A 21,817-nucleotide genomic window follows, 5' to 3' on the forward strand; every position below is an offset into this window, starting at 1 on the left:
TGTGGAGCTGGATCGCTCCTTCGCCCCCCATCTCTGCTCCTCCTCCACCTCCCAGATCCCGTCTAGGCAACTCTGAGCGCCCACAATTCCCAAGCAGATTACCGTCAATTTTCCCAAGAAAATTATAGGTCTAAGTCTGGGGTGAATAATCCCCTCTGCCTTTCTCCCTGCTGAGTCCCAGCCGACCGGCAAAAGAACCCCAAACCAAACCCCAGATGACCAAGGGGCCCACTGTAAAGGGCTCAGGGCACTTGTTCCGGGCACTCCCCAGGCGCCTCTCATCACCCGACCCCGAGGGCAGTTCTTTGCTTCTCATTCTAAGGATGAGGAAACCGAGGCTCCGGGAGGTGAAGAAGGGAACTGGTGGTCGACAGAGTCCAGATTCACTGAGCTGCTTGGGGCTGCAGAGCTTTTGGCCCACGGCAAACACAGCGCTGCCTCAGAGATCCTGCCCACGGCAGAAAACTAGCAGAATTCCATCTGTGTTCTGGCAGCCAACTTAGAAAAAGCAAAAAACGCCCTGGTCCATAGCTGTGATTGGGAAAGGGGAAGGCCCGTCTGAGCTCAGCGCATCTGGGGATGAACGTGGCCACAGGGTCCCTATTTAGCCTCTTCCCGGGCCCTCCTGTCCCCACTACCTGCCCCTCCACTCTTGCCACTCTGGGCCCTTCCGGGGTGGTCTTGCTAAGAGCCACACTTGGCCATGTCACACCCTGTTTAGCCTGCCGTGACTCCCTGTTGTCCTGGCTCCTTAAGGCTGTGGTGCCCCACCTGGGAGACACAGGTGCCCCCTTGGCTCTAGTGCCTCCATGGCCCCACTGGTGACTGGGCAGGCAGCCTGGATGGTCTCTAATTGTCATCCTAGACCTGGTAGCGGTGAGTCCATGTGCTGCACAGATTGTGGCGTGAGCTTGGGACTCTGGGTTTCACTTCCCAGCCAGGTGTGGGGGGTGAGAGTGGGAGCCACAACTGACTCAGGCTTGGTGCCTGCTGATCCCCGGGTCTGAGGTCATCTGCACCCAGACAATCCACCCGGACTCCTACCCACACCTCAGGACCCCATGTGGACATGCCCACTTCCAGGAGCCTCTCCGATATGCCCCAAGTCGGCTGATCATGGCCCCTGCTGGAGCTATCTCTGTCAGAACCACCCAGGATGCCACCTGTGCCCAGACCCTGGGAAGGTTCAGGAGCATGGCAGCTATGTGGAGAGTCGGCCCCACGGTGCAGCCTGCATGGAGAAACACCAGGCTCAAGAGACTCTGCAGACTTCTGTCCAGGGAAGGAGGACCGGGTGTGGGACCTGGGCAGGGGGCACTCCCCTGGGCTCCTGCACTTTCAGAAATGGGTGGTTGGCTGTGGTGCTTGGAAGAGGCAGGGATTGATCACGCAGTTTCTCAGCCACCATTTGGCCATGGGGGTTTATCAACAGGCAGTGGAAGAGGGGCTAGGTGTGGGGACCAGGATCTGTGAGGGTCACGGTGGAGTATTCTCACCTACGTGCTGTGGACGCTGTGCTCAGCATCAGGCTAACTGGCTGGTCCTTACAACACGGCCTGAGGGAGGTCCTCTTCTAAGGCTCAGAGTTGTCCAGTGACTTGCCTGAGGTCACACAGCCCAGAACATGGTGGAGCAAGGATTCGAACCCATAATCTGTAGCACTCAGAGGGGCCCAGGTCTTTCCGGATTTTAAAGCACGTGCAGGTCTAATACCTCAGCTGACCTCACGGCAGCAGAAGACGGAGAGAGGCAGATTCTGAGTCCTGTTTCACAGTGAGGAACAGGAGGCCCCTAGAGCCTGGCGTCATGTCTCAGGCCACCCATTGAGTTTGGCTGCGAGGGGGGGGGGAGTTGATTCAACTGGAGCTCACCACCACCTGGCCCCATGACAGCCCCGGGACGTCCCCTTGGCTGACTGGCTCAGAGATATTTTCCACCCTCGGGGTTGTGACGCACCTGCTGCTCCTGTCCCGGGGCGGGGGCAGGAGGCAGGAAGCCCTGAGCTGAGGAGTGCAGGGTGCGGGGAGGGACCTGGCTTGATTCCAGGAAACCAGGACGCAGCGAGGAGCAGGCGCCAGGACCCCGCGTCCCGCACTCCTCTGTGCACCTGGCTGGCTGGGCCCTGGTGCTGCCCTCTCCACAGTCTCAGCCTGATGAGGGGAGGAAGTGACTGAGGGCGCTGCCCAGTGAGCAAGTGGACAGTCACAAACCCCCTCCGCTGTGTGACAGCAAACCAATGGGGTCCGTCGGGACGAAGTTTCTTAGCAAATTCTGTGTCCCTTGGACCTTTTTAAAAATCTGCTTTGAGAATTTATTTTTGGACAGCACATTGGGAATCAGGGCCCTGGGAATCAGGTCGCCTGGGTTCCCGTCCTCACCCTGCCTCGGCCTTGCTGTGTGACCTTGGGCAGGCCCCACCCCTCTCTGAGACACAGGCAGAGTTTCACTCTGGGTCCCCTCGAGGATGGCGTCAGCACCTCCCCAACCTCTAGCCCCCGACCAGCAGCTGCTGCCCTGACCACGCAGCCTGGTCAGACAGAGGCCCGAGCCAAGGCCCCCGAGCGGTGGCGTGGGATGGGGAAGGGACACAGAGACGGGAGAGCCACGGGCTGGTTAGCGGGGCCTCAGGGCCCTCAGGGACCGTGAGTCCTGTGCAGCTGGAGAAGGTGGCCTCCCTCCAGGTCTCCTTCCTGATCTGTCCCCAGGTTTCGCTGGGTCCCCTGCCCTCTGGGTCCAGTGTGGAGGCAGGGCCACCTGCCTCTGTCCCCAGGCTCTGTGCTCCTCTGGGTGGGAGGTGCCTTGCCCCTCAGTGGCCTGGGGGCTGCCCTGTGGGTGGCTCCGCCTAGAGACTCAACACCTGTTGCATGGATGAGTCAGTGGGTTGCAGTTGGGCGCTGGACAGAGGTGACAGAGGTGGCCTCTGGGGACTTGGGGGAAAGGCACATCCAGGAAACGGCGCATTTCCCTTCCCGGTCGCAGCAGAGTGGCTCCCTCCCCTGTCCCAGTGCCGGTGACACCTGCATTTCTGTGGGAGGGCTGAGGGGTGGCAGAGAGAGCAGGCTTCTGAAGTGACGAGGACCCAGGGTCCCAGGGGACCCCCGGAGCACCCAGCAGCCGCCGGCTCCTGTCCCCACCCTGCCTGTTACTGGGCTGAACCGTCCCCAAAGTACACACAAGTCCTAACCTCAGCCCCGAGTGTGGCCTCGTTTGGAAACGGCGTCTTTGCAGATGTGAGCGGGTTAAGACAGGGTCACCCTGATGAGGGGCCACCCTGGGACACCTTGACGGACAGGGACAAGGCCGTGTGACCGGAGCCACCAGGAACTGGGAAGAGACAAGGGGGGACTTCAGAAGGACCACGGACGCTGCCAATTTGACCTCAGCTTCTGGCCTCCGGAACTTTGCGAAATAAACGGTGGCTCTTGTGCGACACGCAGCTGGGGGCCGTTTGCAGGCCGCGGCAGCCCTGGGAGACGGCTCTGCTCCCACCCATGGGTGGAGGGCCCGCAGGTCAGCTTCTCCCAGAACCTCAGCTCCTCTTTGGCCGAGTGGAGACGCCGTTCCCCTCCGGAGCCCGGCGGCCTGGCTGTGAGCTGCGCAGGACATGTCCTCAAAGGAGTTGACAGCAACGTCCTTCCTTCACTCGCCCACTGTTGGCCCCTCCTGGGTGCCAGGCGCTGTCCCCCTGCCTCCAGGGTGCCCGAGAGGCCACGAGTCCATCCCTGGCTTCTGTCCTGAGGCTGGAAGGCCCTGATGGAGAGGGTGCAGACTTCTTGGCTGTGCGCCCTCTTTGGTGGACGACAAGTAGGCACCTGCTGTGTGCAGGGCTCCAGGGAGAAGCTGGGGTGTGGCATTGCCCAGCACCCGCTCATGCGGCCACGCGTGCACTCGCTCAGGATGCGGAGAGGAGCGCCTGCAGGGTGGCCGGGCCAGCACAGTGTGGCCTCCAATCCTGGAGGCTGGCGGCTTACAGGCCGGCTGCTCCCGCGGTGGCTGTGAGCAAGCTCCTGTCCCAGGCCCCCTCCGGTGGCTCCTTGGCTCCAGAGCTGCTGTGTGAGCTGCCACCATCTTTACCCGGCGTCCTTGTGTGCAGGGTCCCAGGTCCAAGTCCCCCATTTTATCAGAACACAAGTCCCAGTGGACTGAAGGTCCACGTTACACCCTCTGCCTCCAACCATCCGGCTGTCACCCCCTTCCTGAGGACATGAGGTGGCAGCCCGGGGAGGTGACATTTCTTGCTGGGTCACCAGCCCGTGGAGGGACTGGGATGTCAGCCAGGTCCTCTGGCTCCCCAACCCTCAGATCTGTCACCTGAGTGTGGCACTACATCAGGTCGAGGCCTGTCCCTGTCCCACTAGGCCAGGCCTGCTGTGTCCCCTGCTGGCCACCCACCCACACTGAGCAGGCCTCTAAGAAGCTTCTCTGGCCCTTGGGACAAGAGGGCCGCAGAGGCTGAGGGTCAGCATCGGTGTGAAACACAGGTGCCCAGGGAGCCGCGAGGCCTTCACCCCACTGTGTGTGAGCGCGTCCCCCTGCTGTGGGGACAGCTGTCTGTCTAGATCCTTGGCAGACCTTGTGGGGCAGGCTGCCCGAGCCCACGGCTCACTGGGACCCCTGTGCTGGGACCCCCGTGCTCCCCGAGCCTCCTCAGCATTTGCTGCCCTCCCCGGGGACCTGGCGCCACCCCCTTCCCAGGCTGGGCGGGTCGATGGCTGGGCAGCCACGAGGCACAGAGGACATCGATTGTGCAAGAGCTGCTTTCCAGACCGCCCAGCTGCCAGCCTGTGGGGCCAGGGGCCTGGGCCACTTGACCTGCTAGAGGACAGGTGGACACACAGGCGGGGCTCGGGGTGTCTTTGCCTGCGACCACACGGGTCCCTGCTCCTGTCCCCAGCTCCAGTCCCCCTGGGAAGTCTGAGGTGGGGGCTGGGCCTGGGGAGGGGGTTTGCAGGGAGGAAGGAGAAACCCCCTGGCAGGGACGGTGGGGACAGTGAGGTCAGGAGAGGCAGGGCCTGGGCAGGAGTCGAGGGAGGTGCCCGCCCCATCCTGTGTCCGCCGGCCACGCCCACCTCACACTCCCTCCCACGCTTCCACACTCACACACCTGCCCCTGGCCCTCGACCCTCACTCTGCACCCCAGATACACCTTAATCCATGTGCCTTGCACACTCATTGTGCACCCCACAGCCTACACACCACCCACACGCACCCCCCGTGCTGCACACGCACCCTGAGCCCATGTGTCCACAGCATGTGGGTGCCAGGTGGGGACGCCACATGCTTCGACACACCCAGAAGTCCTTGTGCACAGCCGGAGCCCTGGTGCCCACTCAAGGGACACTCAGCTCTGCGGTGCCCCGTTCCCTGGAATCACGAGTGAGCGGCACCTGGCATTTAAGTGTCCCCCGAAGTCACATTTGAAAGCACAGGTCCTTTGGATCAGACAGAGGGGAGTGGAGGGAGGGCAGGGGCACAGGGGTAGGAAGGACAGCCGAACGGATGGGACGCCGTGACCCCGCGTGCGCCTGTGACTCAGCACCGGTGTGACTCAGGTCGTGTGCAGCCAGGAGGAGGCGCTGTGCCTTCTGCCGTCTGAGGTGCCCTGTGCCTCCTCTGCCGCGTGCCTCCTCCGATGGGAACAGATGGACACAAGGCAGGAAGGCGGGTGACACTGATTTAATAATGAATTTGATTTCTCCCGAGAGTGAGAATGTGATTTCAGGATGTGGTGGACAGAGACTCGAGGGGGGGCGCCGCCTTCTTTGTTCTGCGTCTTGCAAATCTGGTGCCGTCTTCTCTGTGAGCCCGTCTCAGTTCACACTGGCCACATCCCAGGCACTCAAGAGCCACCTGTGGCCACCATCATGGACAGCAGGGCTCCCTAAAATATGTACGGATTCCCAGAAGGCCCAGCTTGGCGGAGAAGGCATCCAGCCCGCCCCTCCCTTCCTCCTCCCTGTGCCCGGGCCGCGGCACCGGCCTCCTTTTCTGTTGGGCCGGTGGCTTCTCTGGTCTCACTGTCCAGGTGAGTGGACTGGTATGGACTCCCGTGCCTCCCTGCCTGGGTCTCTGCACAGCCCCCAGTCCTCAGCCCCCACCCCCTTCTTGCTCTTGGGGACAGGGCTGCAGTCAGGGAGGAGTGTCACCAGGCAACGGTCCCCCGGGAGAGCTCGGTCTCCTGCACCTGCCTGCCAGCCTCCGGGCGCCTGGGGGCGGGCCTGGGCGGCGGGGCGGGCGGTGTGTCTCCAGCCTCCTGCCTGATCACCTGTGCGCAGTCACAGCGCTGTCCCACACCAGCAGGAGCCCTATGGAGCCTGGGGCCACAGGCCACAGGGGACAAGGGCCAGGCACCCCAGCCATGGCTCTGGGCCATTGATCCACCCCAGGCTGGCCAGGAGGGGGAGGAGAGACCTTGGCCTGGACAAACAGAGGAGCCGGCGGCCTGAGTGCGGGCCCAGCACCCACCTGCCCCGCCTGAAGGTAAGGGGCCTGGGGCTGGGGAGCCAGGATTCATGAATGGCCTGGGGAGCAGGTGCCCCCGAGAGCCAGGACCCGCTTCCGGGGGCTGGAGCCACAGCTCTGCTCCGAGGCTGGCCTGCAGGGCCTCCGGCTGCGGCACCTGCGAGCAGAGGCCAGGGGTGCTCGGAGCCGGGCAGCCAGGGAAGCCTCAGGGGCAGTGCAGGCCCCAGGGCTGGCTGGCCCGGACCAGGTGGGCAGGGGCAGGGAGAGGCCCGGCTTCTCGGGTGACCACTCTCCCCACCCTGCCGTCTGAACACGCTGCCCCCTCCACCTCTGGCTGCCCTGGGGCTTTCCTGAGTGTCACCCTCTCCAGAGCCCTGCTGCCCCTGTGGCTGAGCGCAGTCCAGGCCCCTGCACGGCTCCAAGCTGGCCTCAGCCGCTGCGTCCGTGCGAGAGGCCAGGCTGTGCGTCTCAGTCTGCGTGCGGTGGACGGGTGTGGCCCGCGTGCCTCCACTGTGCCCGTGTGGGTGTTGGTGGGCTGTCGCCTGGCAGCGTGGCAGTCCGTGCCCTGCACTCAGCCCAGGGGCTCCCGCAGGGGTGTCCTCCAGGCCCCGAGGCCCCGACCACGCCTCCTGGATGCAGGGCAGAGCACCCGCTGGGCCCTTCTCTGTGCTGCCCTGGCTGGTGAGTCCACTCCTGTGCCCTGGTGTCCCCAGCCCTCAAGTAGCGACAGCCGGCCGCAGAGCTGGAAGAGGGGGCGCCGGGTGGTGCTGCGGGGTCCAGGCTGTGTGCAGTCGGCTCGCAGGTGGGGGTCGATCCAGGTCAGCCCGCCTGCTGCGGGAGGCGCTGCCCCACCCCAGTGGGCACGGTGTCCAGTGGGCAGACAGAGGGCCTTCTCCTGGTCAGGAGGGAGGAGAGAGTGAGGAGCGGAGCCAGGGTGGGGTCCAGGTGCTCCTGCAAGGAGAAGGTTGCCATGGCAACCAGGACCGGGTCCTCCTTCCAGCGTGAGGGGAAAGAGGTGCCCGTTGGGTGACGGTGCAGGGAAGAGGGGGTTCCCCTCTTTTGATACCTGGGGGAGCGGCGGAAGGTGGAGGGAGAGGGCAGCTCAGCAGCAGAGGAGAAGTGCGCGGGCGGCAGAGCCACCCATGGTCCTGCCCAGGGCTTGCCCCTCCTCGTCCATTAATACAGTTCATAAGCAAGATCAGGCCGGTGTCACACGGATGGGAAGGTGGCAGGGAACAAGGAGGAGGGAGGAGTGGGCTGGCCACACGGCACCTGGGGGCTGTGTGGGAGGGAACTGGGATACAACCCTTCACTCCTTTGAAAACAACGGAGGCTTGGTGTGTTGGCGCATGACGTGGGAGGCTGAGGTAGGAGGATCGCAAGTTTGAGGCCAGCCTCAGCAACTTAGTAAGACTAAAACAAAAAAGAGGTTGGGGCATGGCTTAGTGATGGGGCGTCTGCCTAGCATGCACGAGGCCCTGGGTGCTGTCCCCAGGACTGCAGAGCAAAACCAAACACCCACATTGAGTGTCCGCTCCCTGCCCAGTCCTGCATGGGACGGGCCGTGCAGCTGGACCAAAGCCCTGCTCTTACAAAGCCTGCAGCCGGGATGGGACACGGGACACAGAGCCCACCCGCGACTCAGGTCTCAAGGGCTATAAAGATTCAGTGAGAGAAGGGAGTGGGCAGGGACGGTGGCCCTGGAGAGGTGGCCTTGAGCCAAGACCTGAGGAGGGAGAGTCGCGGCCCGGGCCAGCTGAGGGAAGAGGAGACGGCGGGGGTCAGGCGGGGCCCCCGCGGAACGCGCTCTGGGCAGGTGGGGGCGTGAGGCTCGTGAGCTGGGGTGTGTGGGGAAGACACTTTGGCGGTTTGTGTGAATCTGTGGTCAGGTAACTGGCGGCTGTCGGAGTCACAGTGACAGATGACGTGACCAGGGTGACATGAGGTGAGAGCCTAGTGGCGTGGATGGTCATGGAGGTGTCAGGCAGGGAGGGTTCTGGGGCACGTGGAAAGGTGAGCCATGGACTCTCCTGGTGGGTGGCCCCCGGGAACTGCGGGTGCTGCTGTGTGACCGTGGGGGCTGCGTGGTCACCCTCACAACTGGCCGACACCCCTGGAGCGTGGGGACGGGGTCTCCCTGTTCACCGTGAGCCCCTGGTGCCCAGCACAGTCTGGCTCCCAGCAGGTGCTCAGTAAAAACCAAGTGATGGGGACGGAATCGGGCTGCGCAGACCAGCCTGTCCCCAGGCCTGGCCCGGAGCTGCCCACGCCTGTTCCAGGCGCAGTGAGGTGCAGGGGCGCGCCCGGCGCTGGGCTGCGGAGGCCTGGCTGCTCCGTCCGAGGCAGGCCCTGGGTGGGTTCCCCGCGGTGGCCGTGACCTAGGCCTTTCTCTCTGTGGAGCTCTGGGGGGAGGCAGGGCCTGGCACAGACCTGAGCCACCCCCCATGTCCCTGCTTTCCCTCCAGGGACAGGGCGGGCTGTGGGTCTGATCCAGGGCTGCCCAGGGAGGGGGTGCCTGAGGGAGCCAGGGCCCCGGAGCCCTGGGACATGGCCAGTGGTGACCCAGGAAGGGCTCCCCAAGGTCCAGCACAGGGAGTGGTGGCACTGAGCCAGACTCCACGGCCTGAGAGGTGACCATCCGGTGGGCGTTTGGGCCGTGAGAGAGGAGGGCAGGAGCCAGCCCCGGAGGGCCCTGGACGTCCCGGCGAGGGGGTGGATGGGAGGAGGTTGGGGGCCATGCAAGGGTCTGAGCAGGCGAGTGATTGTCACCTTGTCTGGTGACAAGGTGCAGGATGCGCTGGAGGACAGGCTGAGAGGCAGGGAGACCTCTGGGCCTCTCCAGGAGGCCGCTGCTGACCGGGCGGGAGGTGTCGGGAACGTGGGTGAATCCCCAGCAGCTTCTGCCAACGCTGATTCTGAGGGTGCTTTTGAAAGTCCCAGTGGCATTTATGGGGCCCTAAGAGGAGACCCGCGCTCCAGGGTCTGGCACTGCTAGACGGCCGAGGGTCTTCGCCGGACCACAGGAAAGCTGCCTGAGAAGCCAAGCAGTCGGCACTTTGCCTTGGAGCATCTGAAGATAGGTAGAGCTGCAGCCTGCGGCACCGAGGGGCGACACACCATTGTTGATCATGATTCGTTAATTAACAGCTCATTTACAGAGTAGGGAAAGGAGCAGAGCGGTGGACACCTGGGCTCAACCCCTGCTTGCCTGCTGTGTGACTTTGGGCCATGGGCTCAGCCTCTCTGGGCTTTTTTTTTTTTTTTCAAAATGTCAGATATTCAAATCACAATGAGAAAACCCTGGACTGAATTGTTGGCGGGTGACACTGGGTGTCAGTTTCCTCATCTGTACAATGGGTGCAGAATATTGAGTGTCATTTGGAGGTTTAAATGAGAAACCTCTGTGTGAGAGGCCCATGCAGAGTGGGCCTGGTGCGGGGAGGGCACACGGGGACCACGGTCCCATATCCAAGGTGACCCCAGGATTAAGTGAGGTGACGGGCGATGTCTCCTGTGGACACTCGATGGTTTCTAGCTTTTGTTCCCTTCCTCGGCCCCGGGGCTGGGAGTGAGGGGACAGAGATGGTGCTCCCTGCAGGAGGCGGGTCCCTGTCCAGCACAGCGCTGGCTCGGGCTCCGGGGACCCTCCTGCATGGGGTTTCGGGGAGCTCTGCCGCAGGACCAGGAGGCAGGGAGCGCGTGGTTCCCCTCTGACCATCGGTGGCTGGGCCAGGCCTGGGCCAGCTGTGCCACTGTCCTCTGAGGCTTGCCTCCCTCCCCCGAGCTACCCAGCACCCACCTTGGGTGACGGTCACAGGGAAACCGGGGGTCGTTTCCCTCCCACTCAGGAGGCAGGGGCATGCCCTGCTGGGGCTCCCTGGAGAAGGCCAGTCTGTGTCCAGCTCTGCTCTGTCCCCTCAGGATGCCGGTGGCCGAGGCCCCCCAGGCAGCGGGCGGCCAGGGCGATGGAGGTGACGGTGAGGACGCGGAGCCAGAGGGGACGTTCCAGGGCCCTGAGGACTCCAAGAGGAAGGTCCGGGACTCCCTCCGCCTGGCGCCCCTGGGGCTGGCCCTGGTGGCGCTGGCCTCCGTGGGGGTGATGCTCTGGTATTTCCTAGGTAACAGCTGGGCCCCAGGGGGGGGCACACCCGGGAGGACTGGGGTGGCCGGGGGACCGCAGGACAGACCAGGGCTCCAGGCTCAGCAGTGCCACTCCCCGCGTGACCTGGGCAGGCTTTTCTCTCTGGGTCCCCTGCGTCCTGCCCAGGGGTCCTGCTGGCCGGCCCTTGGCTGGTCCTGGGGCTGGGAAGGGGGCTCCCCCGCTCCCGGGTCTTGGGAACCCACAGACCTGGCTGTCAACACGCCTTCCCTGGCGCTGGCCTCCTGGGTGGCCCTGAGCCTGGCAGCTGGCCGCACTCCCAGCGCAGGAGGCCCAGAGGGGCTCGTGGTGGCTGCCACCAATTAGTGCCTCTGCTCACTTGAGCCCGGCCATGTGTCCTTCAGGGAGGGACCAGGGTTCGTGACCTCTGGGTCTCCAGGCCCCAGCGTGTGGGTGCAGTGAGGGGGCAGCTGAGAGGCCAGTTTGGGGACGCCATCCTGATCCCTGCCCGACAGCGTGGCCCTCGGTTGTCCCCCCGGAGCCTGGGGCCCTGCTCTGGGTGCAGCTCTCCACCCTCCACCACCCCCCGGTGCCCCTGAGCGTCTTCCGGGTCTTTCCCTGAAACCGGTGGAGATCGAATCAGCGTCCAGCTCTCAACAGCAGGAAGAAGCGGTTCACTGCGGTCGAGCCGCCGGGCAACCCCGGGACGCGCAGGGGACGCGTCCCCCATCCACCCACTCAGTGAGGGCGCCTCCCTCGTGGGGGCTCGGGGCCGGCTTCTGGGGACAGCTCTGGTGATCATGCGTGGAGCCAGACAGGACAGTGCAGGCAGCGTGTGCCAGGGTCGCGGGAGCCGGGGGCCCAGGAGCCCCAGAGGGGTCAGCCTGGCCTGCCTGGTGACCATGACACAGTCCGCAGAGGTGGCCTGGGGTGGCTCCATCCCGGGGCGGAACTTAGGCCCACTGAGAGGAACTGGGCCCACTCTGGAGCAGCCGTCGGGGAGCTGGGTCTACCTGGGCCCTGCTCAGCGAGGCCTGGGGGACGGTGGTCTGGAACCAGCTCCCGGGGGACCCGCGTCCCTGGGTCTGACTCATAGATTCTGCTCAGAGCCGAGCAGCGGGAGGGAGCCTCAGGGTGGGCAGGAAGCCAGCGCCCCACAGAGCCCAGGGCTGGGAGGCCTCTTGGGCGGCGGGTAATTAGTCCTCGGGGTAAACCCGAGCCCCAGGCTGGGGACAGGAGCTCACCTGCCAGTCCTCCTCTCCGCAAGGAGCCTGTTCCTCCAGCCCCGGGTGCTGGCCGGGAGGACCCAGGGCTGAGAGCTGGAGGGGGGAGGGCCGCCCCCCGCGGGGATCAGGGTGCAGGAGCGTTGGAGTGCTCCTCCCCCTGGACCGGCAGCCCCACAGACAGGGCACGGGCCAGGGAGGTGGGTCACAGTGGTGCCCTGACATCTGGAAGTGGCCAGTGGCCAGGGACACAGAGCAGGACCAGCTCCTGAGGAGCCAAGAGCCGACCCAGAGCCAGGGGAGGCAGAGCTGGCTCCCGGGCTCCCCGCTGCCCCTGAGTCGCCTGTCAGTGCCACCAGCCCCAGTCCCCAGCCTCTCCCCATCCAGGGCAGCCCACGCCCTCTCCCCAGACACCGGCCCCAACTGCCCACTGGCCGCTGCTTTGGTGGGAGCACAAACCCCCAGAAGAGACGCCCTCAGGTGACAGTGGCCCTCAGGTGACGGTGGCCCTCTGGCTGCAGGTGCTCTGCCTCCTCCTGGCCCTGCACCCAGAGGCCAACCCTCCCTGCCCCGTCCAAGGCCAGCTCTCCTGGGGGCCCCTGAGCCCACACAGTGGCCCCAGAGGGGGTCCATCAGAGCCCCCACCCCATTTCTCCACTCCCTCCCACCTTGTGACGGCAGAGTCCTGGGAGGGGCTGAGAGGGACCCCGGCTCCACTCCCCTCCCTCTGGCTCCACCCTCCCCAGCTCCAACCGCTGTCCCTGACAGAGTGTGCCTCGGTGCCCTGGTTTGTACCCCTGTGCAGGGACTCCAGGGACGCTGACTGAGCACCTATCGTGTGCAGAAATGGGTCTAAAGAGTTGCTGAATCCAGGGTCCGGGTCTCGGTCCTCTGTGTGCATTGCTGGGCCCAAGGCTCATGCCCTCCTCTGGACCCGGTTCCTTCCCCTCAGCGCCCTCCTCTCTGGGTCCTCTGCTCTGGGGCCTCTCCTCCCCCCCTCCCCCACTTTCCCCACTCTCCCCCCTGACCTGAGCCGTCAATGTCCTTCGTGACAGTGACCCCCGTGTGCCTGTGCAGGTCTCCTCGCCTCCTCCTGGAGGTCCGGGGCCTCGCAGCCCCTCACTGCAGAACGCACACATTCCCCCAGCCTGGCCCGCGTCCACCTGCCAGGTTCTGACTCTCCCCTCGTCCCCCCCAGCACCAATGTCCCAGAAACCGGACAAGCCCCCAAACAAGCCCCCAGCCAGCCCATGTCCCACTCTCCACCGCCACAGCGGGGTCCGGCTGCCCTCGCCTGGAGGACTCCCTCCTGGGCCCTCGGAGGGGCCTCCTGGGGTCTCCCTGCTTGGCCTGCCACTCCACAGAGCCCTTCCCCACAGCACAGCAGAGGGACCATGGCAGATGGCGAATCAAATCACCCCACACGCCCCCGCCCTACTCAAAGGCAAACCCAATCCTCCCGGGCTTGCAAGCCCTTGGTGGCTCTCCTCTCCCCAGCTCACCTCCTGCCCCGCCCTCAGTCCCTCGGCTGCTCCTGAAACACACCCAGGAAGCTCCTGCCTGGGGGCCTTTGCACCTGCTGGCCCCTCTCTGGGCTGCTCTGGGCACACACGTGCATCCTGGCCCACCCTGCCAGCGTCTCCCCTGGTCTCTGTATTGCAACACCAGCCCCCGAGTTGGCAGCAATTGCTCCCTCCGGAGTGTTCTGGGTGGTTCATTGTCCTCATTGCCAGGTGACTCGTTCTTAGGGGCAGGATGTGTCCTTCATGGTTTTGTTCATTGTTATAGTGACATATTCACAAGTGCTTTAGGCCAGTTTCTAGTAGGTTCTCAGTAAATATTTGTTGAGCTAATGAACAGGAGTACAGACCAGGGCTGTGAACCGCACTCGACACCAGTCAAAACAGTCTGTGCCAAATGGAAACTTGCTGTCGTCACCTTGATTGAAGGCTTTCATGGTTTCCTCCGTTTGTGGGCTAAGACTCCAGCCCGCCCGCCCGCTGACGGCGCAGCCTCCTGCTGCTCCCCCCGCCGCCCCCCCCCCCCCCCCCGCCATGGCTCAGCCAAAAGGGCTCTGAGCCTGGCCCTTACCAGGACCCTCTGCCTTAGGGCCTTTGCACATGCTGTAACCCCACCCCGGCCACGCTGTACTTCTTCCCAGTTCACGTTACCCAGTCCTCACAGCTCAGCCAGAGGGTCACTGTGGCCCAGGCCTGTGTCCTGTGTCACGTTGCCCGGGTCACACCTTGTGCTTATTGGTGGGACGCCGTTTTGGGCGGCTCCTGCCTGCTGGGCGGTCCTGGAGCAGTGTCTGTCTTTCCCGGAGCTGTCAGTCAGGGGAGGTGCGCCCGTCTGGGTTCCCCGAGGGCCCAGGAGGTGGGGCTTGGCACAGACCTGCGGCATCCAGGACAGCTGGTGCGCGGAGGGTGCCCAGGGGCGCTGACCATGACCTTGACCTCACCCACGAGGGTTTCCTGGCCTTCTCGCTGTCCAGGGTCGGTCCCGGGGTCATCCTGTCACTGGGAGCCTTTGGGACAGCATCTGTCTGTGGGCCTTGTCCTCCCTGGCACCTGGGAGCTAGTTTGTCATCGGATAAGCTCTGGAGGACAGGGATGACGATGACCGTGACAAAGGCCACACTGATGATGGTGACGACATCTCAGACGGAGCCCAGGACCCTGGGGCTGGGCGGAGGGTCGGAAGGCAGGGGTCAGAGGACAGGCCTCCGAGGTCACGCTGCTGGCTCTCCCGGGCAGGGTACCGGGCGGAGGTGACGGTCAGCCAGGTGTACTCGGGCAGCTTCCGCGTGCTCAATCGCCACTTCTCCCAGGACCTCGCCCGCAGGGAGTCCAGTGTCTTCCGCAGTGAGACCGCCAGAGCCCAGAGGATGGTAGGGAGGGCTGCGGGGGCTGTGGGCGCGGGCGGCGGGGCCTGGCCAGCTGGCGGATCACTCAGGGCACAGCCCCGGCCTGTGAGGGACCTGCTGCAGACGGGCGAGTTAGTGGCTCCCGGGTCCAATGCCCGAGGACTGGACCCTGACTGGGCCTCTTCCCGGGGTCGGTGGCTCTCACTGCTCCTGCCCAGCAGGGCCGTGGAGTGTGCCTGCCTCAGCCAGGGCAGCTGGACGGGACGAGGGAGTCCCAGCTTCCTGGGCCTGGTGGGGACAGTCCCCAGGCTGCTCACACCATGTCCCATCATCGCTGGTGGGAGGGCCCAGGAGCTGAGGGGGCTTTTCAGTGTGGAGGGGTGGCTTGCAGGGGGCAGAAGGTCCCTCGGGGCAGGTGGGGTGACAGCCGGGCCTGGGGAGGGCAGCAGGTGGAGCGAGGTGAGGTGGTGCCCGGGCAGGGCCCTGGCCGCTGTGTGACCACAGCAAAGTCCCTCCCGGAGACCCCAGGGAGCAGGGCTGGGAGGGGAAGGGGCACCCAGGCCTGCACCGCGGGTGCCCAGGCTGTGTCTCCCCGCAGCTGGCGGAGCTCATCACCAGCACCCAGCTGGGCGCCTTCTACAACGCCAGCTCCATCTACTCCTTCGGGTGAGTGGCCCCCGCCCCGCGGCCCCTGCCGGGACCTCAGACCCAGAGAATGGGCAGGAGCACCCCGGGTTTCTCATGCTTCTAATGGGGACACCAAGGCCCCGAGGGGGAACCCCACTTCCCCCAGCGCGTGACCCCAGCCCTGCCCACCTGGCCCCGTCCGGGGCTGCTGCCTGCCCTGGTCGGTGCCATGCAGCTCAGCCCCCGCCCCGTGTCCTCGCCTGCGGGGGGTGGTGGCCGAGGACCTCCCTCACTGGCAGGTAGGTGGCTCCCAGGCGAGATCGGGAGCCACGCCCAGGAGGTGACGGGCGCTCGGGGTCCCTGGGCCACCGCTGGCTGGTGCAGGGGGCTGGGGCCAGACCCGCCTCTCACGCCCGCCTCTCCTAGGGAGGGACCCCTCACCTGCTTCTTCTGGTTCATCCTCCAAGTCCCCGAGCGCCGCCGGCCGTCCCTGAGCCCCGAGGTGGTGCGGGCGCTGCTGGTGGAGGAGCTGCTCTCCAACGGCTCGGCGCTGGCCCCCTACCGGGCGGAGTACGAGGTGGACCCCGAGGGCCTGGTCATCCTGGGTCAGTCGGGCACGGGAGACCGGGGTCCAGGCGGGGCCCCGCTGGGGCCGGGCTGCTGTTGGCGGGGCCCCCCGGGGACCCAGGAGCCAGGACAGCGGGCGGGTGGGGCACTGGGGACACTCAGCAGAGGCACCAGCCGTCGTCCCCAGGCTGGTCCTGGACCCGCCGCGCTCTGCTTCACTCCCGCTGCTGACTGTCCATTTCCTTTAACAGAAGCCAGCGTGAAGGACGTGGGCGCTCTGAACGCCTCGCTCGGTACGGCCTCTGCCCCGCGGTCCCTCCCGCTCCCCCGGGGACTCGGGTTTTCTCGGTCCAGTGCTGGGCACGTGGCTTCCCTCGTGGGTGCAGGGAGCCCTGGCCTGGCCACCCAGGGTGCCGTGGGGGGAGGGAGGGCCCCCGCGTGGCCTGTGGGGAGGGGGCTCCGGCCGTGTGGACAGTGCCACAGCTGCCTGCAGGGGGGCGCACAGCGCGTGACTCTGCTTCTCTGTCACGGAGTTGGACCCACCGGCCGTGGTCCCGGGAGGTGGCTGTGCCAGGGCAGAGGCGTGGGGTTAAACTTGGTCTTCTGGAGGCAACGGTTCTGCTGGGTCACCCTCCCCTCCCGTCCTGCCTGGTGCTGCGATGCCACAGTCGCCTGTCTCTCTCCCCCAGTCTTCCTGCCCAGTCCTCAGAAGCCCCGTGCCAGCTGGGCCACCCGGTTGCACAGGGCTGGGGCGCTGTCCACAGTGTTGTCCGTGGACTGGTTGCTCCTGGGGTCGTGCCATGCACTACCTGGGCCACCGTACCTGATGGTCCCGAGCACAAACCCCTGAATTCTCAGATTCCTCCTCCACTGGCCAGAGTTTCCACCAGCCCGGACGTCGAGGTGCGCGCCTCAGCCCCTTCTCAGAGAGGAAGCAGAGCTGAAATCCCAGTCACACCTTTCCTGACCCTCCCTTGTCCTGCTGCTCAGCTGCTTAGTGGGTGGGCTGGAGGCCAAGCACGATTTTCAAAAAGTTTAAATGATGATTCTCATACAGAGACATAGTGAGCACGCATCTCATTAATAAGGCTCATTAATAAGGGATCAAGAAAGTGATCTGTCATCCATCTCTCTCCATCCATCCATCGCCTCTCTATCCCTATCTCTCTATTTACCCACCTCTCTCTCTACCTACCTGCCTACCATCATCTGTGAAAAGCTGGAATTCTGGTCTGGGGTCACCAGGTTAGACCAAGCCGGTTGCCGTCCACCAGGCAGTAGAACGGTCACCTCTGGGTTGAGTGCTTTGGTGGAACCCAAATCATTTGCAGCCTATCAGTCTTCCAGGGTCGTCCTGCAACCTCACGGGGGCTGGGACTGGGTCCTCACAGTCCTGGGAGGTCGGGGCCACCTCTCCCGGCACACGCCGGTGGACAGGGGTGGGCGAGCCCCACCTGCTCACCCCCTCGGGCCTACTGCCGCCTGGAGTGTGGCCCGTGGGTGGGGAACTTGCCTCTTTCCTTGTCCTGGAAGTACCGGTGTACAGCCTCTCGCTCGCAGAGCCTGGAAGGCTCACTCTCTGGCCTCCACGGTCCCCCCCCCAGGGCCTCGCCGGCCAAGGCTTTGCTCTCAGGACTCCTTGAGGCTTTTAGAAATGATTGGGGACTGCAAAGGGCTTTCATTTACATGGGTTGTGGGTGACAAATTATTAAAATGGTTTGTCACTTCATCTTAAATGTATTATAATACAAAATAAGCCATTGATATCAACTGAATATTTTTTATAGAAGATAACTATTTTCCCCCAAGTGACTGTAACTGGGACAGTGACCCAGGGGACTCTGGTGGCCTCCCGGTGTCCACTAGGGGAAGGCTGCCGGGTGTTCGTGTGGGATGCTCCACTGTGATGTTCCGGACCCCATGACCCTGGCGGCCTCACTGCAGAGGACCCCAGCAACCCCTTCCCCTAGTGTTATTCCAAACAGGGCTTTGACCTGACCCCAGAGGGACCCTGGGCTCCACTTCAGAAGCTCTGCTCTAGCCTGCTCTCAGGTGACTCTCCGTCCAGTAGTCCTTTTGCTTTCTTTCTGTGTTTGGTGACTTAATTTCTGGTCAGGGAAAGGATGCTTTTACAGCTCCACGCCAGTGGTTCTCAAACTCGGGGCTCTCTGGAACCCCCGCGGGCCCTCCTGGGTGGCGCCCACAGGTCTTGTCCGCAGCTCAGGAAGGTGTGTCACAATGAGCAGCCCCGGGGTGCTGATGCTCAAGGAGGGCCCTGCACCCCGAGATACACTGGTGACCGTGCAGACCTAGAAGCAGGTGGACGGCCGAGGCTGCTCGTCCCCAGGGCTCGGGCGCACGCAGCCTGTGGTCTAGAAGAAACCTCCTCTCTAAAGGGCTTCAGAGAGACCTTGGCCTTCTCAGGGTCCGGCTTTCGCAAGGGGAAACCCGAGGTTTCCGTCAGTTGTCTGTTTAGAGTGACCTCTTTTTAAGGTCACAGACAGCAAGCCCCTCTGTTGCTCCGTGCACTTGGGGTGGCCTCCAGGGTAGCTGTCTGTGGGCGTCGGTTGGGGAAAGCGAGTGGGGGGACTGGAGAGAAGAACGTCAGTGCACGACAAGGCCCACCGTCCCGGCCTGGCCCGGCCTTGATTCTATGCCCTGGGCCCTGCGTCCTGCGTGCCCAGGTGCCCGCGTGCCAGCACACTCTGCCTGGCGCGCTCACCCTGGCACTGTACTCTGTGCTGGGTTCAGGGCACACTGAATTATTAGCCTCAAATTAAAAGGAATTATTAAAATAGCAAGAGCAAAGCATCGGGTGGGAGCAGGACTTAAAGGGCACAGTGTCCAGGAGCCGCCAGGGGCCTGGCGCCAGTTGGGGAGGCAGAGGGCCGAGGCCTGTTGCTCCCCCAGGCTGATACCCCAGCTCTTTGTCTGGGGAGGTCAGAGGTGGCAGGGGTGGGGGACAGTGAGCTGAGCCACCGGCTGCAGCCTCAGAGCAGAGCACTGGCCTCTGTTCCCCTCCGAGTCCTCAGAGCCACCAGGAAAGGAGGCGTGACAGGGACTATGACTGGGTCCTTTTACCAGGACACAGAGTGGCTAAGCCACTGGCCCAGGGTCACCAGGGTTCATTCCTCAGTCCCTCCACCTCCTGGCAGAGCCCCAGCTCCCTGCCTGTGAGGCTCACGGAGGTTTAAATGAGATAGTGTGTGCCCTGTGGGGGACGCTGACGGAGCCCGCGTGGTGCTCAGTAGCCACTGGATGATGGCGGGAGGAGGTGCCAGGTCCCGCTCCGCCAGCTCTGGAGTCACAGCAGAGCTCGTGGATGAAATGTCAGCCAAGAGGCCCTGGGGTGGGCGTGGGCCCGGGAAGACCGGGTGACGGAGGAGGAGGGGGTGTCAAGTGGGGGCACCTGAGGGCGACGGGTCACAGGACTTCTCCCCACTGCCACCTCCTCCCCTCCCCCACACCCACCTGCCTTTATTGGGCACCTACTGTGTGCACGGCGCCCAACATCCTCTTGAGCCCGGGAAGTCCCTGCAGGCGGCATTGTCCTCTGTCTCCCGATGGGGACATGGAGGCCCAGGGACTTGGGCAGTGAGCAGAGGACCCCAGACCCAAGGCTCTGTGAGCTGCTGTGGCAGGAGCTGCTGCGACGGCTCCCCTGGCCAGCAGCCCAGCAGGTCGTGAAGGATGGTGATGGGGAGGCAGCGGGGGGACTGCAGAGGGGAGCGGCAGGAGCCGGGCACAGGGACCCCCGGGCACAGGGACCCCCGGGCACAGGGACCCCCGGCCGGGCCAGCCCACCCAGCTCCTCCCCACCCCACGCAGCTCGGGGCCTCCCGGCTGACCGGGGCCAGGGCTCTCCCCTCTCCCCCTCCAGGTTGTTACCGCTACAGCTACGTGGGCCGGGGCCAGGCGCTGAGGCTGAAGGGGCCCGACCACCTGGCCTCCAGCTGCCTGTGGCACCTGCAGGGCCCCCAGGACCTCATGCTCAAACTGCGGCTCGAGTGGACCCTGCCCGAGTGCCGCGACAGGCTGGCCGTGTACGATGCGCCCGGGCCCCTGGAGAAGAGGCTCATCACCTCGTGAGTCCCGGGTGTGTGTGTGTGTGTGTGTGTGTGTAAAGGTCAAGGGTCATGCTCAGCTGAGTCGGGGGCTGTTGTGACCTTGGGAAAGCAAGACTAGACGCAGGGGTGGAGGAAGGAGAGGCAGTGGGCAGTCCCCTCCCCCTCCCAGAGCCTCAGTTTCCCCATCGGTAACAAAACAGTGGTTCTAGGTGACCCCTAAGGTCCACTCTGGAAGGCCACATGTCTTGTTAGAAGATTTCAGTCTGGCAGCAGCCTGGACTTCCAACACCCCCACTCTGCTGTTTCCTGGCTGTGTGCCCTAAGGCAAGTTAAGTTGCCTTTCTCTGAGACTCAGTTGTCTCACCTGTAAAGAGAGTACAAACAGGCTTGTCTTTCAGAATGTTTATGAGAACTTAAATCAGACCTTCTGTGCCGCGATCCTCACACCGCCCCAATGCACGCCATCATCACGTTCTGCAAGGTCTCTTCTAGTAGTGATATTATACTATTAGGGACTAGGTTCTATATGGTCTGGAGGACCCACCTGTTACGGTCACTGAGTCCCAGACCAGTCTGGACTTTAATATTTGATCAGTAGGAGCTACTGCAAGTTCTTGAGCAGAGGTCTTAGCACATGGGCACAGCAGAGGGCAGGGCTAGTGGGCAGGGAGGAGGACTGGAAGTGGCCTTGGCCTCCAGAGGTCTGGCGACCTCCACCAGGAGAACAGAGGTGTGTGGGTGTGCGAGGCTCTGCACGAGGTGGGGACACTGGCTGGGCAGCGGGGCCACTGAGTTGTGCCAGACCCAGGCTGGGGCCGTTTCTGTGTCCCTGGCAAACGTCAGCTTCTCAGCAGAGGAGGGACCTGGTGCTCAGCTCTAGGGCGGGCCTTGGGTGAGCCGGGCGCCGCCCCTCCTCAGGGCGGCTGAGTCTCCAGCTCTGAGGCTGCACCCTCCCCCCCCCCCCCCCCCGCTGCACCCCCCCCCCTCGCCTGCAGAGGTGACCTCAATCTGGGTGTGCGTGGGCTGGTTCCTGCAGGGCTCTGGGAAGTGAGAGGAGCCAGACACCATCTGACTTGCAGGTCCAGGGTGGGGACCATCCTGGGCTTCCCCTGGGGTTCTCTGGGTGTCCCCCTCCCCCAGGCGGCTGCTGGGGAGGAGGCCTGGCTGCCGGCTCAGCCCTGTCCCCATCTGGGATCCTGGGGGAAGATCTCAGTGACCCGGGTCCTCAATCTTCCACCCCAGGGCTGAGCTGGGGGCGGGGGCGGGGGGACCTTGGCGGTGACAGAGGCGGGTGGGCCTCCTCCAGTGTGACCAGGCTTGTTTCTGACCTTCATGGTTCATTTATAAGAGCTCCGCTGACAGTCAGGTAGCCCCCGCGATGAAGGCTGAAGCACCATTAAGAGGAGAGACCTTGGCGTCTCTTCACCTCCTTTTATCCCACCCCACACCCCAGAGACAGGAACCTGCTAGGTGACCAGGGTGGACGGGGACAGGGAGGCAGAAAAGGCCACCAGCCAGGAAGGGGGCAGGGAGGGGCGCCTGGGACAGGAGCTGCCCCGTCCCCTGCAAGAGCTGCGGCAGGGCCAGGGGAACCCACCCCCGGGCCCTGGGCTCATTCCTCCCGCCCCAGGCCAGCTGCAGGCTGGAGCTGCCCGTGCTGGCCGCTTGGCAGACTCCCTGCCCAGGAGCTGCCACACCCGGACCACGTCCCGTCTCCACCAGGCCATGTGGCTGCACACAGTAGGCATGCAGTCAGTACCTTGCACACAGTAGGCATGAGCCAGTACCTGGGGGGACATCGGGAGGCCAGTGATTAGCTTCCTGGGACTTGGTCCATGGGGTAACGAGGACTCTAGAGGCTGGTGAGCTGGGGACACCCCTGTCTGAGAGGGGCGTGATGGGGCCA

General features: G+C 64.3%; 1 protein-coding gene across 1 annotated transcript in view; it reads left to right on the forward strand.

The window, feature by feature from the left end:
- Window positions 1-6,420: 6,420 nt before the first annotated feature.
- The window catches only part of Tmprss6 (transmembrane serine protease 6), a 33,296-nt gene continuing 17,899 nt past the window's right edge, over window positions 6,421-21,817 (forward strand). Inside the window, exons 1-7 of the mRNA XM_026410170.2 lie at window positions 6,421-6,480; window positions 10,384-10,580; window positions 14,541-14,674; window positions 15,249-15,316; window positions 15,704-15,882; window positions 16,096-16,137; window positions 19,725-19,929. Of these exons, the coding sequence (XP_026265955.2) occupies window positions 10,385-10,580; window positions 14,541-14,674; window positions 15,249-15,316; window positions 15,704-15,882; window positions 16,096-16,137; window positions 19,725-19,929 (824 nt within the window). The 5' untranslated portion in view covers window positions 6,421-6,480; window position 10,384. The remainder of the gene's footprint in view (window positions 6,481-10,383; window positions 10,581-14,540; window positions 14,675-15,248; window positions 15,317-15,703; window positions 15,883-16,095; window positions 16,138-19,724; window positions 19,930-21,817) is intronic.

This window comes from Urocitellus parryii, chromosome 5 (assembly GCF_045843805.1).
Source record: "Urocitellus parryii isolate mUroPar1 chromosome 5, mUroPar1.hap1, whole genome shotgun sequence".
NCBI classification, from domain to species: domain Eukaryota; kingdom Metazoa; phylum Chordata; class Mammalia; order Rodentia; family Sciuridae; genus Urocitellus; species Urocitellus parryii.